Source organism: Nanorana parkeri, unplaced genomic scaffold (genome assembly GCF_000935625.1).
Source record: "Nanorana parkeri isolate BGI_ZX_2015 unplaced genomic scaffold, ASM93562v1 scaffold1206, whole genome shotgun sequence".
Lineage (NCBI taxonomy): Eukaryota > Metazoa > Chordata > Amphibia > Anura > Dicroglossidae > Nanorana > Nanorana parkeri.
The window spans coordinates 366810-384338 of NW_017307474.1; the positions used below are offsets into that span (position 1 = coordinate 366810).

General features: G+C 42.5%; 1 protein-coding gene across 1 annotated transcript in view; it reads right to left on the minus strand.

Moving 5' to 3' along the window:
- Positions 1 to 17529, minus strand: part of NOSTRIN (nitric oxide synthase trafficking) — a 39498-nt gene that overhangs the window by 2226 nt on the left and 19743 nt on the right. The window contains exons 6-14 of the mRNA XM_018568551.1: positions 16682 to 16744; positions 15866 to 15970; positions 12915 to 13040; positions 9649 to 9747; positions 6166 to 6291; positions 5953 to 6061; positions 3461 to 3549; positions 1927 to 2052; positions 492 to 714 (exon numbers count right to left, since the gene is read on the minus strand). Coding sequence (XP_018424053.1) covers positions 492 to 714; positions 1927 to 2052; positions 3461 to 3549; positions 5953 to 6061; positions 6166 to 6291; positions 9649 to 9747; positions 12915 to 13040; positions 15866 to 15970; positions 16682 to 16744 — 1066 coding nt within the window. The remainder of the gene's footprint in view (positions 1 to 491; positions 715 to 1926; positions 2053 to 3460; positions 3550 to 5952; positions 6062 to 6165; positions 6292 to 9648; positions 9748 to 12914; positions 13041 to 15865; positions 15971 to 16681; positions 16745 to 17529) is intronic.

A 17529-nucleotide genomic window follows, 5' to 3' on the forward strand; every position in this document is an offset into this window, starting at 1 on the left:
TGGTGGCTATTGCAAATTGCAATAGCCACCAGCAGGCTGTCTATTGCACCTGCCCACCAAGCAGAGGAGCGGACACCGAGAAAGGAAGTTCTCTCTTAGTTCCGCTCCTCTGCTTAGTGAGCTGGTGGAATAGCCAGCCTGCTACTGGGACTGGTATGAATTGGGGGGGAGGGGGCACGCTGTTTAAATGAATTGTCAAAAGCTAAAAAGAAAAAAGTAACCCTTTTCCGCAACGCACGTTCGTTCATAAATATCGTTTACTTCAGCCGAAATGAAAACAAAAATTCTGAATCTGAATAACGAAACAAATAGATTTTTGTACCCAAAAACTGAAAAATGACAAATCCAAAACAAAACAATTTTTTTGCCAGCTTACATGTCTAATTGTGCAGTATGTATGTAAAGCACTGCCTAAATTGTTGGTGCTATACCTGTAATACATAAATATTATAGCTTCAGCTTTGATAAAGTTATAATTTTACCAGAGTCACCTCCATGTTCCTTCATTGAGCCACGCTGATTTTTAGAAGATCTTTTGGTTAAGCCTCTTGGTGGTTTGCTGGGAAAATCCATGTCATCAGATTCTATAAAATAGTCATTAACTGAGGAGTTGCTGTATCCAGAGCTCCTGGTCGATATCCTCATACTGCAACCCCGCCTTAGCTTGGTGGTATTTATAGACCGGGATACCTGCACAGAGCACAGCTGACATCCCTGCAAGAAAGTAAGACAAACATGCTCTAAATCAGTGGTTCTCAACCTGCGTAACCTCAGGACCCACATTTGAAATTGGTCATCAAGTCATGACCCAAGTCGCAGTAGTGCGTGTTCCGGTGCGGGCGATCGAACTGTGGCTGGGAGGTGCTTTTGGGGTGCCATTCAAATGAATGGCAATGCGACGCACCTCCCACACCAGAACGTGCGGTAGGTGCGATTGCGTGGTACAGTGCATTATTCGCCCAGAATTCTGATTAACGCACTGTTAACGCAGAGTTACTATTAAAAATAGGTCTAACTAATGCTCTACCCCATACTATACCATAACATAAACTCTGTATTGACTTCATAATAATATTGAAATGCAGTTTGAGGCTCTGTGGGCATTCTGAAAATAAAGTGATGACTGAACTATACAACTAGAGGTACTTGCTGTAGCCTTTTGGCCAGTTTAAAATATGTGCAGCCATAACAGGTATGCTTTTTTTTTATTAGTAAGGAAAAAATAGAAAGAAATGTTTAGGTTCACTTATCTTACATAAGAGAGGGTAACAAAATTCCTCCTAAAGTGGAAGAAATAGGAGGGGCGTGGCCGGGATGTGAGACTGAGCAGACGTGTCTCATGGAAGAAATAGACTGCAGGGGGCCTTATTCAGATAAAAGTTTGGCTTTTTGCTTTATACCCATTATCATTGCTCCATGTTGAACATTCACTCTTGCCTTGGTGTCAAATAGCCAGTCTTCCTCCCAAAACACTCACTGGCTATGTATAATATGTTGTGTCTGCAAGCACACGTGCCCATCTTGTCACAGTGCCCTGCCACCTTACACCATTTGCAACCTTACCTATATTAGTGATACCGGTATCACTTTCTATAATAATGCTCATAACAATTGCCCCAGTCCCTTACCACAGCAACAACACATAGTACTGAGGGACACAGATGGGAAGTAAAAGAGAATGATCCTACTCTATCCTGTCCACCTGCCACCTTCTGCCTTCCCATATACTTCCAGCTGAACACCCGTGTTCCTCTGGGCCCCAGTGAAGTAGCACATGATGCATAGGCATATGTCAATCCTTGTAAAACCCTTTGTTTATATATTTTAAAAATAACGGTTAATACTGTCCACTAGCCTCGCAGATTATTTTTAGTCCTATGAACAATCACATTTTCATATATGCATTCTGTTATAATTTGAAATTACCTTTTCTCTCCACTTGACCATTCGCTCACTGCACGGATGTGTTGGGAGAGACTGCTGCTCCAACTCAGCTAGTGTCAAGGACAGTTTGAAGTAATTTGCTTCAAGAAGGTTTATTTTCAGATTGGTCTATAAGAAATATAATCTGCACATTTTAGAATATCACTCTGCAACCTAGAAGTTAGATTTGAAGACAATAAGCCAAGATCCCAATTGGATTGGTTCTAAATATTTGAGGTCCTTGTTTAAAAGGATTCTATTGAGAACAAAACTATGGCGCTCCAAAGAGTGATCGTTGGGGGTCACTGAATATATCAATATATCATTCTGATACATCGGCAAAAAGAATTGATCACTATTTTTAGTATTGAGTAGCGTGGGGAAGGGTCAGAAGTGAACCCTCAGTGCTGTCTGTGCCCCTATCGTGGTGATTTCTCTATTTTCATGACCTGGTTATCACACTGGAAACGAGTATAACCTCCCAAAAAAGGTTTAAAAAAAGACAGAGATCGAAATCTTTCTACCCCTTTAATTCAATTACATATAACTCAAAAATACTTACATGTATTTTAATTGGCACTTTTATCTACTACATTGTGCTAACTACCTGTAAAGGACAGGAACAGCAGTGTAAGCTAGTCTGCCTGTTCTGCATTGCATAGTTCTCCTCCTCACTGGAGGAGAAAGTACAAAGATGACCTCATCAGTAAACTGCTGTTCCTTCACTATGCAATCAACGTCTTGACCACAATGAAACAAACAATTGTTTAGGACATGTTAAGTTTCTGGCAGGAACATCTGGATTATAGAATTGGCTGAATTAGTATTTTTCAGAGTTCTCAGTTCTATTTTTTTTATTGCGTATTTAACCGTGTACCTTCACATACATAAATGCCCGTGTGGTAACACGCATAATGCTATTGGTTAATGTGCAGCACCACAACACTATGGGGAGTATATATAAAAAAAATTGCAAAGCCATTCGTCCTGTGAAACTCCATGTACATTTGTGCTGCGCAGGTAGAGGCAAACACAAATATTATTAGTATATTTTCTTTTCAGGTTAAATGTAATATTGGGAAAATACAGCATTATGGTCACTAATTAATAATTATTTTCCGTGCCCCTCGGCGCCATCTAAATCATTTTTGGTCTAATTTTAGGCTAAATTTTTGGTCTAATAATGCATTTTTGGTCTAATAAGGCCCATTAAAAATAAATGAGCAATGCAATGCAATGCAATGCATTAATACATATTGAGACACCTGAAAATGCACACATAGGTGGGTAGGGGCCCTTATAGTAAAACACAATAAATGTATCATCATCTGGTCTATCAATGAGTGATAATTTTGTAAATGCTGCAAATTATTGGTAAACGAAAATGGTATATCCTTTTTGTAGGTTAATTGTTTCAGAAACAGAAAGAAGCACTGCAGAGAAATGTATATAAATAGTGATAGAATGGGACTGAAATCTATGCTAAACAACTGACATTCCCTCTTATGTGTGTGCATACATTTTGATTAATACATACCTCTTCTAGAAGAATGGTCGTCTCTTCCTCATTCTTCACATCAGAAAATGCGGGATTTTCTTTATAGGCTTTCAGCATTTTCTCCAACCCTGGAACAACATACATTTCTGTGAGGTTGTTTTTGTATACTTGTTATTTAAAAAAATAAGTAATCAAAACTTTGATATACAATCTAATGTCATCACTGTTGTCTCGTACACCAATTTGAATGAAAGGCAGCAGAACTACCAGTGTGCAGGGATGGATTTCGTATATATAAGTGGTGGACTAGGGCGGCAGGTTTGCCAGGAGCGGGGGTTTTGCATACAGCAACCAACAAATTGGGGTGTATTAATAAATGGAGCAGCCCTGCAAATATCTGTGAACACTCATTCTGTGCTGATATATGCAAAAACAGATTCTTTCGTTTTGAATGCTTTTTCATGTAATGTTGAACTGTGGCCAGTAGATGGCCCTGAGGAGCATAGAAAATAACTACTTATTTCCTGTGCTCCTTTAGGTGCATCTAGTGCCATATTGCAATGTTACATGAAAAAAACATTCAAAGATTCATTCCCTTGTAAAGAAAAAAAACGAAAGAATATTCTTTTTGGCACATTTTCGCACAGGGCCAACGTTCACAGATATTTGCATGGTGATGTGTTTATAAATAGACCCCATTATGTTACTTACTGTTAGTAACACATTCCTGTGTACAATAAATGATTCCAGGCTCCATGATGCCTGCCAATGTAGTTAGGATGCTATTCGGGTGGTCCTTTATTGTTGCTATCCCTACACAGTTTGTGCATTTTAGATGGTGGAGCAGTGTACTGCGTAGCTGGCCATGCACAGGGAGATTTCCATACGAACATTCAAAAATCTTGTCAAAACATATAGTATTGTAATCAAAGACTCGTAGAATGTCAATAAAATTGTTTATTTGATTTTAACTGGCGAATTTGGAAATAAATGGACAACGACTTTGACTGTTAGAATTTCCTTCATTTGAGAAAAAAATTCCATCCTGATTTTTTTGGGCACTACAGTAGAAATTGATAGACAATTTGACCCTACTAGCTAGACTAGAAAATCGAACAAATGTTCCAAAACTATTTTTTTTAGAATAAAATTCGACTGGTGCATGGCTAGCTTTAGAATCAGACTGTATGGGCCATAGATTAGCCTACCCTTCTAGTTCAGTACTGGGTGTACTTATGCAGACTGTGGGCAAACTGTCTCTTTAACCTCTTCTTCCCCATTCCCGGTGTGTGGCTATGACACCTGATCATTTTATTGTGATATTAGGTCTAGCCAGATGACTGGAGTGAAAGTGGTGTAGCACAAGACACCACTACTGACCCAAAAGCACAAGAAAAGTCAGCTCAAATATGCTCAAAATCATATAAATAAGCCACAGAGGTTTTGGGATTCTGTTCTGTGGAGCAATGAAACAAAACAGGAACTTTTCGGCTGTATAAATTAGTGGTACGTCTGGAGAAAGAAGAGTAAACCATACGCTGAAAAGAACACTCTTCATACAGTTAAGCATGGTGGTGGCTTGGTGCTGCTCTGGGACTGCTTTACATCCTTTGGCACCGTAAACCTGCAGCGTGTGGAAGGAAAGACGGATTCATTGATGTATCAGGAAAACATAGGAGAAAATGTCACGCCATCTGTGAGGAAGCTGAAGCTTGAGCGTCATTGGACCATCCAACAGGACAATGTTCCCAAGCATACCTCAAATTCCACAAAGGCTTGGTTGCAGAAAAAGTCCTGGAAGATTCTACAGTGGCCATCACAATCACCTGAATTGAACCCCATAGAAAGTCTCTGGTGGGATTTGAAGAAGGCGGTTGCAGCACTCAAACCCAAGAATATTAGTGAACTGGAGGCCATTGCTCATGAAATTCCTCACGAATGCTGCCAGAAGCTGGTGTCTGGCTATGCATTGTGCGTGCAGCAGGTTATAACAGCAAACGGGTGCTCTACTAAGTATTAAAGATACTTGCCATCATAAGGGGTGGAATAATTTTGAGACTCCAGAAGCCATTAAAAGTTGCATTTTCATTTGAATTTGGGGAAACCATTTGAAACATTTGTTGATCTGTTCATTGTAAACAGCTGAAAGTCTGTCAATTCTGCCAATAAACCTGATTTTCAATGGGGGTGGAATCATTTTGATTACAACTTTAACTGCCAGCATGGGAACAGTGAATTCACAGGTGACTGGAACCATTGCTGTCTACCATAGCAACAAAGGAGTAATTCACTTTATGGCCCAGGAATCCTGACACATCATATTGAAAAATCAAAGGCAAATAAAATGGAGCGGTTAGTCATAAGAAGCAACTGAATTTATTTACTAGTCTGGCAGACTTGGGAAAGAAAATCAACACCTCATTGGTTGGCATTTGCATTATATTATGTTCTGTTGTTCCAGCTTTAACAAGCTATATAATAGAACTTGGTGATGGAACATAATGAAAATGAAGACCAGTCCTCTTTCTTACCATCTTTGTCTTTCACAGCTTTATCAATGTCATTCTGAAGTCGTTCTAGTTTCCCATTGATGGAAGCTACTCTTCTCTCATGATCCATAGAAACGGAGCCATCTTCCTCCTATCACATAACAAGGAGGCCAAAAAGAGTTGCAAATATGTAGACACAAAGCGTGTAAAAATCCTCGGGGTGGGGGTGGGGGGTGTTACTGAATAACTACTTACATAATAATCAAGGAGCAGAAATTCTGATTTACTGTCTTCAGTAAAAATGGTGGTTTCCTCCATAAATGCTTGAATATCCTTCTCAACATCAATGTTTTTAATGGCCTGATCAATTTGATTTTGACACTGTAAGATATATGGCAATAAGAAGAATTAAAATACAAAAGTGAGAGGGATTCCATCCAAAGGAGACATAAACAAAACCAAATACAGTAAACTCCCAGTTATCCAGTTACCACGGGGATCGGTAGGTGCCAGATAACTGTAGTTTCTAGGTGCTTGAGAGTTAATAGCAACACTCAAGCAACCGCAGACACACACCCACCACCCCCTCCCCACCCTCACCCCTGTTGGCCCATTCCCTGGTTGACTAGATACCGCAGCAGTCAGGAGAATGGAAACAGCGGGCAGTGGGAAGGGAGCATTGGTGAGACTGCTAATGGCTAATTCAAATTAGCCTATAGCACCCACCTGCTGAGCAGAAGAGCCCACTGAGCAGAGGAACAGACCTGAGAGGTTTCTGTTTTCGTCTTGCTGCGGCCGATGGCTAGATTGCACAGCTGGAAGATGAATGTAAATAACGGCCAGTGGGCGCGTGCAATAGCCAGCCTGCTATTGGCTATTGCAATTTGAAATAGCCAATACCAGGCTGGCAATTGCTTCCCATTGCTTACATAAGCAGCTAGATATAAACAGAGAATTTTGTTAGCAACATTTAGCTGCTAACAACATTTTTTTAGTGTGTACATGTCTATCAAGCAACCACAAAAAAAGTATTTTATTTTGCCGGTTGCTTGAGAGTGCTGGTTGCGTGAATGCTGGATAATGGGGAGTTTACTATTATCAAATAGTGTTATGAAGAATTAGATCTTCTGTGGAGGGCAATTTCCTCTCATATCCTGTCCAGGTCCCCTATGGGAACGCAGACAAATTTAAAATCTGACAGAAAAATCTCCTAAATGGAGACACAGACAGAATGTTATAGCTGAATTCCAATCAACGATAAAAAGACACAAATGAATGAAGCTCTGTAATAAATAAATACATTATTAAATATATTTTAAAAATGCAACCAGTGTAAGTGCCTGACTTTGGCCTGGCATGAGCCTCTTGCAGTCCCCTGTACAGAAAAGCTCAGACTGGAGGAGGGAGAAGGAGCATAAGGAGCCAACCATTTGTTCTTGCTGTGCCAAGAGCTTGCTGATAGTGGGAGAGAGCAGAGTGGAAGAGAGATGTGCTCATGAATCTGCTGCTTCTCTTTTCACCGTCCAGTCACAGGCTAGGTGAGGGACAAAACCAGTAAGTGTTACTTAACTGCAGCAGAAATAACATCAGGTCTCCTGCCCTGGCAAACAGAGCTGTGCTGAGTGGGAGAGCTGGTTAAATCTCAGGATGGCAGAGACAGGGTTTTAATTCATGGAAGGTCCGGAAAATCATTGTTTTCATATTTACAACTATAGCGAGAGGATCGCAAGTGGCGATCGGCATTAGTTGGTAAACAAGGCCATGGAGCGCATTGTACATACTTAGCTAGCATAGATTGTTTTTTACTGGTCCATACGAGAAACCATTTTCTCCGAAAGGATATGCTGATCCTGGGCCCCCATTTTTGCATCAGTTCCCATTTGCATCAGGAGCCACACTTTCAATTATCAGCCCCTTCTTTTACATCAGAGTCTTCCTTCACACACTAGTAGCTCCCTTCACATCAGAGCCCCCCCTCTCCTGCCACACATTGGAGTCCCTCCTTTGCATCAGGAGTCCTCATCTTTCACATCAGTCCCCCCTCACACTAGGCAGGTCAAATCAGAGACCCCTTTTTCACATCAGAGTCCCCTCTTTTATATCAGGAGCCCCTTAACATTGGAAGCCTACCTGCACCATGGAAAGACATGACGCTCTTCGAAAATTTCCAGGCATCCCTGAGGAAGTCAGAAGGAACCCCAGGATGCCACTGTACCCTAGTGGACAAAGGCTGCCTTATGGCTACAATGTCTACTATACCTTCCCCATTGTCCTTTGCCTGATTTGTTAAACTTGGTGCTCCTATTAGATGGACCTCTCAGGCTTGACCTTTAGGCTACAAGCAGCCAGCCCTCCAGTGCAGTAACTACATTACACATACTGTCCCTGTTCTTTCCACGCCCTTAATATATAACCCTCTATTCATTTTATTAACATTGGTATCTTTTTATGCGCTTCAGCTTGGCAACCAGGAAAAAAAATCTGTTTGCATTTAATTATCTGTTGATGAACTAAGAGGCAAAAGGTTAGCACTACCAATAACTGAATTTCCTTAAACATTATATAAATATTCTTATCATAAAATAATATACTTGTGAAGCTTGTTAAATAAACAATAAAGCCAGAGATAACTACTAGGCATTACAACCGGGGCTTTGAGGCTGAACTCTAAGCAAGCAGCTAAATACACAGTTCAAATACACATATGAAAGCTGTTTTAAATGTCAGAGGATTTGTAATTCTTTGCAAGCAGTTTTGTTCTCCTGACACCCCTCCCAGACACCACAGAGAGCAGCAAAGCTTGGTCAAAAACACACCCACTGCCTGCTGATTGGATATCAAAAGAAAACCAGGACAATTATCCTATCATTCTCCTGTCTGCATGTTCACTGTCAGCACATGTGCAGCAACATAGCAGAGTCTAACTGGGTCCTGTATAGGGGACTAGAGGAGGCTAATGTGATACAGTTATGCCTGGAGTTCGATTTTAAAATACAATTTGGGCTCCAGCGTTTCTTGAAAAGTGGACCATGTGGTAACTGAGAAAAACTCATATAAAATCTTATTTAAAAAAATCACGGAAGCAAAGTGTAAAGATTCTAACTTTTTTTAGAATGAGGTGAGTATATAATGTTTATTCTTCAAACAAAACATAGAGATTCAGTGAAGTCATGGTAATGCTTTATAGTTATTTGTTGAATCCTCCTACAGAATATGTTGTCATTGCCCTTTGACCTCTAGTTGGCTAATGTTCTGGGACTACATACGGTGGTATTCTCCCATGGTATTCTCTTTGGGCTCAGCTATTAGTGTGCCATTTCCTAGGACCACAAGCGCCATTTCCTAGGACCACAGGGGCCACAGTGCCCCTGTTCTTGGACTCCAACAGTCAGTATGATATTATTCTTGGGCACCAAGATGTCATTATGGCAATACCCTTTAACAATGAAATATTAAAGAATATTTCTCAAAGTGGGCAAGTACCTACATTTGTGATTCACAAATGAAATTGTTTACAGAATGACGGACTTTAATGGCACCCTCATACACAAATATACTTTTTTCCATTTCATTTATTTTAAAAGTATATATGTGTATGAGGGTACCATTAAAGTCTGACATGATGATTCTCTAAGCAATATCCTTAAATCCCATCTTTCTAGTGGTTGCTTTTTAATGCAGTAGAGAATCACACAACTGTAATATACTACATAACATAAAAAGTCAAAGATCACTTACCACACTGAGTGTTTGCCCAAAGCTGGAAACATGCTGGTTATACAATGTTAGTATATGGGATAGGATTTGTATTCTTTCTTTCTCAAGATCTTGGATACTCTGAAATCCAACAATAAAACACATGAAAATGTATGCAAAAACAAAATCGATAACACAGTCATTAATTAATGATCAAATTAAATTACATAGACAAATGCATGTCAAGGGGCAATTAAATTGCCATGATACAACTAGAAATTCAATATAAACAATATAATAGATATTTTTCCATTGTTTTTAGATACAGTATATACTTTTGTCCATATTTTGTACTCTGATGGGTCCCTCTGGTAGATGGCCTCTCCCATTATATGACCCCAACACAGGAGCTGCAGTTTGTTTGTTTTTTCCATGTGGACCCCTTTGCTTCATCTATACTGCGTCTGTACAGTTTAGCCCATAGTGGAGCACATATGCCTGTCTATACACTGATCACGCCTGTACCCTATTCCGGAATAAAGTGTATCTGAAACAATATGCACCTGCGATCAGTTTAGCTTTTGCATTACATGACACTGTAGGGAAGGGTTTTACTTCCTCCTTTTTCTACTGAAGCTTTAGGTTGGATTTCTTTCAGTATTGGCAGCTTTATTACAACGCATGCTTCCTCCTGTATGGGTGATTTGTCCACAAAATACAGTCATACCCTCTAAAACATGCCTTTTATTCTTCATTGTTCCCTCCATTGTTAAGGACCGAGGCTTGCTAAATTGGAGGATTTGTTTTGCAAGAATAGTTTGTTGCTTTTAATAAGTGCAGAGGTGTATTTGTTGTTTTAAATATATAGCTTAGTATTTATTAGGGATGCACCGATACTTTTCGAGTACCAATGCCGATACTTGACACTTTCACGATAACTACCAGGGTTGCAGCGTTTGCAGCTGTGACCTGGCTCTGGCGTTCCACCACTGTCCTGAAATCATTCGACGATATTGTTTTAGAAAAACTGTCAAATGACAATAAACAAAAATGTATCAGTACTTGTATCTGTGAGTACTTGGACAAGTACCAGTACTTGTACTCGCAAAACTGGTATCTGTGCATCCCTTTATTTAAATTTATAAAAACAAAATCGTACATTAAAACAGAGATGTACAAATCCCAGGAGCTCCGTGTGCTCCTTACAAATGACAGCTGCCTCCTAACTTTTGAGTTTTTCTCTAGTCTAGTCTTGGAGTTCGAAAAGTATCAGTACTTGTACCGAGTACTGTACTCGGTATCGGTGCATCCCTAGTATTTTTTTTTAATAAGTTGGTATGTTTTATATTAACACCTTTATTTGATGGTAGTTTTGCTCGGAGGAATTGGGCATTGTCCCACAAAATGTGTAATATAGAATTTTTTTTACATTACTGGCTGTATTTTTGACCATATGGCACTGTACTGGTCCCACAAAGAACACACTATCCTTTACTTATACATTGCTGGTCCTTACTAAATATATAAGTCCTGTTTGTGTTGAAGTAAATTTGCATCAGTAATTTGTTTTCATTTGTTACAAATTAATTGGTTTATTCCTCCTCTACGGAACACTGATCATTCATAAAGGAGTGCATGCCTTTCTGATCTTTATAGTGTGGACCCTATTACATAGCTGTTGGATTTTACTATTAAGAATATAAGATTGTTTTATTTTGCATTTTTGCAATTTGCAAGTTGGCTGGTTGAACTGATCTTTCTTTTTGAGGATTTGTTTTGCAAGAATAGTTTGTTGCTTTTAATAAGTGCAGAGGTGTATTTGTTGTTTTAAATATATAGCTTAGTATTTATTAGGGATGCACCGATACTTTTCGAGTACCAATGCCGATACTTGACACTTTCACGATAACTACCAGGGTTGCAGCGTTTGCAGCTGTGACCTGGCTCTGGCGTTCCACCACTGTCCTGAAATCATTCGACGATATTGTTTTAGAAAAACTGTCAAATGACAATAAACAAAAATGTATCAGTACTTGTATCTGTGAGTACTTGGACAAGTACCAGTACTTGTACTCGCAAAACTGGTATCTGTGCATCCCTTTATTTAAATTTATAAAAACAAAATCGTACATTAAAACAGAGATGTACAAATCCCAGGAGCTCCGTGTGCTCCTTACAAATGACAGCTGCCTCCTAACTTTTGAGTTTTTCTCTAGTCTAGTCTTGGAGTTCGAAAAGTATCAGTACTTGTACCGAGTACTGTACTCGGTATCGGTGCATCCCTAGTATTTTTTTTTAATAAGTTGGTATGTTTTATATTAACACCTTTATTTGATGGTAGTTTTGCTCGGAGGAATTGGGCATTGTCCCACAAAATGTGTAATATAGAATTTTTTTTACATTACTGGCTGTATTTTTGACCATATGGCACTGTACTGGTCCCACAAAGAACACACTATCCTTTACTTATACATTGCTGGTCCTTACTAAATATATAAGTCCTGTTTGTGTTGAAGTAAATTTGCATCAGTAATTTGTTTTCATTTGTTACAAATTAATTGGTTTATTCCTCCTCTACGGAACACTGATCATTCATAAAGGAGTGCATGCCTTTCTGATCTTTATAGTGTGGACCCTATTACATAGCTGTTGGATTTTACTATTAAGAATATAAGATTGTTTTATTTTGCATTTTTGCAATTTGCAAGTTGGCTGGTTGAACTGATCTTTCTTTTTGTCTAATACGCTCACGCTATTTTTATGGTGAATGTAAGATTTTTGTTAATGGCACTGAAGAGGTTGTCTTTAGGAGAGGGGATTATTTTCAGTTAGAGCGGTTAGGGTCTGGAACTCTCTACCACAAGCAGTGGTATCAGCTGATAGTGTTGACTCATTCAAAATGCATTTGGACAATTTCGTCAGAGACCGTAACATACAGGGGTAAAGGTACCCTTAAAAAATAAGATCACATGGGGACTCGTACACACGCATACACATGCAGAATCCAAAACATACACACACTAGGTTGAACTTGATGGACCTGTGTCTTTATTCAACCTCAAATACTATGTAAATATGTAACTATGAGATGACTTCTGAGTGGTTACTATGGGCCACTGCATCCTACACCTTGTTTTTATGCTTTGTACTGTTATAGTAATTAAGCCTATAAAGTTCTACAACATTCATTGGATCTCAAACTATTTTGTATTACTTGTATTATTATTATTATTATTATTATTATTATTATTATTATTATTCAATCAAATTGCTGACAGGAATGGTTGAAGAGCACAATGGATACTTACCAGATAACAATTTTCCAAAATACTTTCCCACTTCAGCCTCGCTGCATGTCCATTGATATTCTCCTGATAATAGTCTTCATCTGTTTTGGTCAGGACTTCTGTTGACTTTTTTAATTTATTGAGAAGCTATCCATTGAAAGAACAATATAAGAACAAAAAACACTTCTCATTTCTACATTTTCATCTACATAAACAATGAAGTCAATATTACGCTGTTCATAGTGGACCTACTCTCCTTGGCATATTGGAAATGTCAGTGAGTGTTTCAAAGTTGAGGCATAAGAAGCTCAAGCCCCTACTCTTCAGCACTACTTTTATGCCATATTGAAAAGCACCACCATCTTTTTATAGAGTATGGAGTTTATTGCGTGGATTTATTCACCCCATTTTCAGTGAAAAGATTGATTCACTACTTTTTAAATTAGCTAAATTAGCTTCCATTTATTAAAAACAATTAAACAAAGGTAAATGGCAAAATAAGGGACCTGGAAACTGCTGAATCAACATTTAAAATATATACATATTGCCAGGACAGTATAAGAAGAAGATATGTGCATGCATGTTTCTGCGCAGGGCCGGCCTTAGGGGTGTGCGAGCAGTGCGGCCGCACAGGGCGCCATGGCAACAAGGGCGCCGTGCGGCCGACACAGCTCGTCCTGGGGGCGGCTTCTCTCCCCCTCACCGCTCCGCCATCCTGACAGCAGGCAGCGCTCCCTCCTGCCCCCCCCCCCCCCCTTCAGGGGGATGGGGGGGGGGGGCAGGAGGGAGCGCTGCCTGCTGTCAGGATGGCGGAGCGGTGAGGGGGAGAGAAGCCGTGCCCGCAGCTGTCAGGATGGCCGAGCAGGTAGGAGATCGGAGCCGCTGTCATCCTGAAACTGACAGGATGACAGCGGCTCCGATCTCCTACCTGCTCGGCCATCCTGACAGCTGCGGGCACGGCTTCTCTCCCCCTCACCGCTCCGCCATCCTGACAGCAGGCAGCGCTCCCTCCTGCCCCCCCCCCCCCCCTTCAGGGGGATGGGGGGGGGGGGCAGGAGGGAGCGCTGCCTGCTGTCAGGATGGCGGAGCGGTGAGGGGGAGAGAAGCCGTGCCCGCAGCTGTCAGGATGGCCGAGCAGGTAGGAGATCGGAGCCGCTGTCATCCTGAAACTGACAGGATGACAGCGGCTCCGATCTCCTACCTGCTCGGCCATCCTGACAGCTGCGGGCACGGCTTCTCTCCCCCTCACCGCTCCGCCATCCTGACAGCAGGCAGCGCTCCCTCCTGCCCCCCCCCCCCCCCTTCAGGGGGATGGGGGGGGGGGGCAGGAGGGAGCGCTGCCTGCTGTCAGGATGGCGGAGCGGTGAGGGGGAGAGAAGCCGTGCCCGCAGCTGTCAGGATGGCCGAGCAGGTAGGAGATCGGAGCCGCTGTCATCCTGAAACTGACAGGATGACAGCGGCTCCGATCTCCTACCTGCTCGGCCATCCTGACAGCTGCGGGCACGGCTTCTCTCCCCCTCACCGCTCCGCCATCCTGACAGCAGGCAGCGCTCCCTCCTGCCCCCCCCCCCCCCCTTCAGGGGGATGGGGGGGGGGGGCAGGAGGGAGCGCTGCCTGCTGTCAGGATGGCGGAGCGGTGAGGGGGAGAGAAGCCGTGCCCGCAGCTGTCAGGATGGCCGAGCAGGTAGGAGATCGGAGCCGCTGTCATCCTGAAACTGACAGGATGACAGCGGCTCCGATCTCCTACCTGCTCGGCCATCCTGACAGCTGCGGGCACGGCTTCTCTCCCCCTCACCGCTCCGCCATCCTGACAGCAGGCAGCGCTCCCTCCTGCCCCCCCCCCCCCCCTTCAGGGGGATGGGGGGGGGGGGCAGGAGGGAGCGCTGCCTGCTGTCAGGATGGCGGAGCGGTGAGGGGGAGAGAAGCCGTGCCCGCAGCTGTCAGGATGGCCGAGCAGGTAGGAGATCGGAGCCGCTGTCATCCTGAAACTGACAGGATGACAGCGGCTCCGATCTCCTACCTGCTCGGCCATCCTGACAGCTGCGGGCACGGCTTCTCTCCCCCTCACCGCTCCGCCATCCTGACAGCAGGCAGCGCTCCCTCCTGCCCCCCCCCCCCCCCTTCAGGGGGATGGGGGGGGGGGGCAGGAGGGAGCGCTGCCTGCTGTCAGGATGGCGGAGCGGTGAGGGGGAGAGAAGCCGCCCCCAGGACGAGCTGTGTCGGCCGCACGGCGCCCTTGTTGCCATGGCGCCCTGTGCGGCCGCACTGCTCGCACACCCCTAAGGCCGGCCCTGTTTCTGCGAACATGGTAATTCACATGGAAATGCTGCAAGGACGCACGGGCACACAGGTACATGGACACTCATGCCTAACTCCAATTTACACCAGAAAGCCTATTTAAGAAATTGAGCTAAGTGAGGAAGTTGCTAGATGGTCTTCAGCTGTTACCCTGTGACCTGAACCTGCACCCGTTCCTGTGATCTACTCACTTGTTGCTGATTGGGCTTGCCCCTGTATTAGTCTCCGCACTGAGTTCCAATTGTGACCCAGCTTGTTTTTGACCCTCATCTTTGTTTGCCTGCCCATTGCTGACTCAGCTAGTTCCTAATCAAGACTTATGCTGACCTCCCAGTGTGACCTCAGCCTGTCATGGGTTCCAGTGTTCCAGCCAGCTGCTGTCTAGTCTACTTCTCTATGGTGACTTATAGGTTGAACCTACTATGTTACTATGTTAGTTCTCGTGCGAACCTGCTCCTCTGTAGTCTTTCTGCCAGTTTGCATGCTCACCTTGCAGTCAAGCTTTCTGCTAGAAGTGAGCATCCATGGACTGGCCTTTTGGCACCCATGCCAATCTGTGCCCTCTCATTCTCCGTTCTCTCTTCCAGGAGTGTTAACAGTTCACCAAATAGGGGATAATATAGCAGGAAAAGAAGGGTGAAATAAACCCTTCAAAGATTACTGTCTAGACTCACCTTCTGCCTCTCCTTCTCTGACAGAGGCTGTTTGGTGTTTTCATTTTCTACATTATGAAAAAGTACTTCATGTTTCTTAGTATGATCCACAAGCTTCTTTTTAATCTAAAAAACAGATAAAGGAGTTAAAGGTAGACTTCATTCTATTTAATATTAAAGGGTCAGTCCATCAAAAGCTGATATTACTGTTTCTGGTAGCTGCAGAAGAGATAAACCATCTGACATTTTCTTATACCTTCAGGAAATATATTGCCTAGGCAGGGCAAAGTAACATTGTCTCTGCCAAGGGATCCCCCCTATACTCACTTTGCCAGAACTCCTTTGCTGATGCTTGTTCCTCTGAAATGTTGGCACTGAAATGACTGGTGGCAGAAATCCTGAGCAGTGGTGAAGTCACTTGCCCGGTCATGACAGTACTCAAACCTGGCACTTGGCTAGTAGACCCAAACACTCTCACAGAGGGAGATCACATGCTACTCTATATCCAGACGTCTTGGGTATACTCACTGGCTGCAGAGGAGTAAAAAGTGGGTCACTGGTAAGTTGAGTTTGATCTTAGCAGAATTCCAGAGTTTCCTAGTCAGCCATAGCTGCCCACTTAATAATTTTGCAAATTGCTTAGAAATGCTGTTTAAAATACCAGTTCATGTTTGAATTGGTGTTTGTCCATTAAACAGCACCTTTCGGACAATTTGCCATCTTCAGCAAGACCTGTTCTCTGTTTCGGCATTTTTTATAATAAGGCTTTCTACCTGATAACACGTTGGCTGCTTTTTTCCCACTCCACATCTCCCGCATTGTAAATTCATGAAATACCTTGATCTGTTGTCTCCAGTTGTTTAGCACAACATTTGCACTTTTGTCAACTTCATTATCTAGCTTGGAGGGGAGAAAAATGGATCCATTAGTACAGCCGTTTATGCATTACAAATCTCTAAAATATCCTGAGTGTCAGGTACTCAGGACCAAAAGGCAAATCTCTGCACAGAAAGGCCATGCCTTGTATTATTCTTCATGAATAAAAGAGAACACATTAGGGACTTCATACAGTGCAGTCACCCAGACATCCCATCAGCAATAATCTTCCATAGCTCTGCATGTGAAGTCTAATTGCTATGCATAACTATACTTTGAACATTCTCATTGTTCTTAGTTCTATTCATTATCATATATGCACACAATAATACTGTATATACCAATGATATCACATGTGCTTCCACTTTTGCAGTCCAATTTAAGAAAACCCCACTATATTATTATTTTTGTAATATATGTCTTATCTTTTAGCTGTGTCTTTGGTGAAGACTGGCATGGGCTCAATGTTCAAGTGGAACGTGAGCTCCACTTGATCATCAGTAGTTTGTGTGTTCGGCAAACACACAAACTGTCAGGGCGTTCAGCGGGCTGTTTGCTCGCCAAGCTCCCCGCAATGCACTGTGTGCATTGGAGAGACCTGATTGGGTAAATCAATGCACCTGACCACAGGTCAGGTGCAAGACTTTGCCCAATCAGGGCACAGGGCCCTGTATGAACCATGATTGGGCAAAGTAATAATGTATTTCCCCAATCATGGCTCACAGCTAAGTCCCAGCCCCACACTATATAAGGCTGGTTACCCCGCAGCCTTATGAAGTGCGGTACTGGAGTTAAATAGAGAGTGTTTC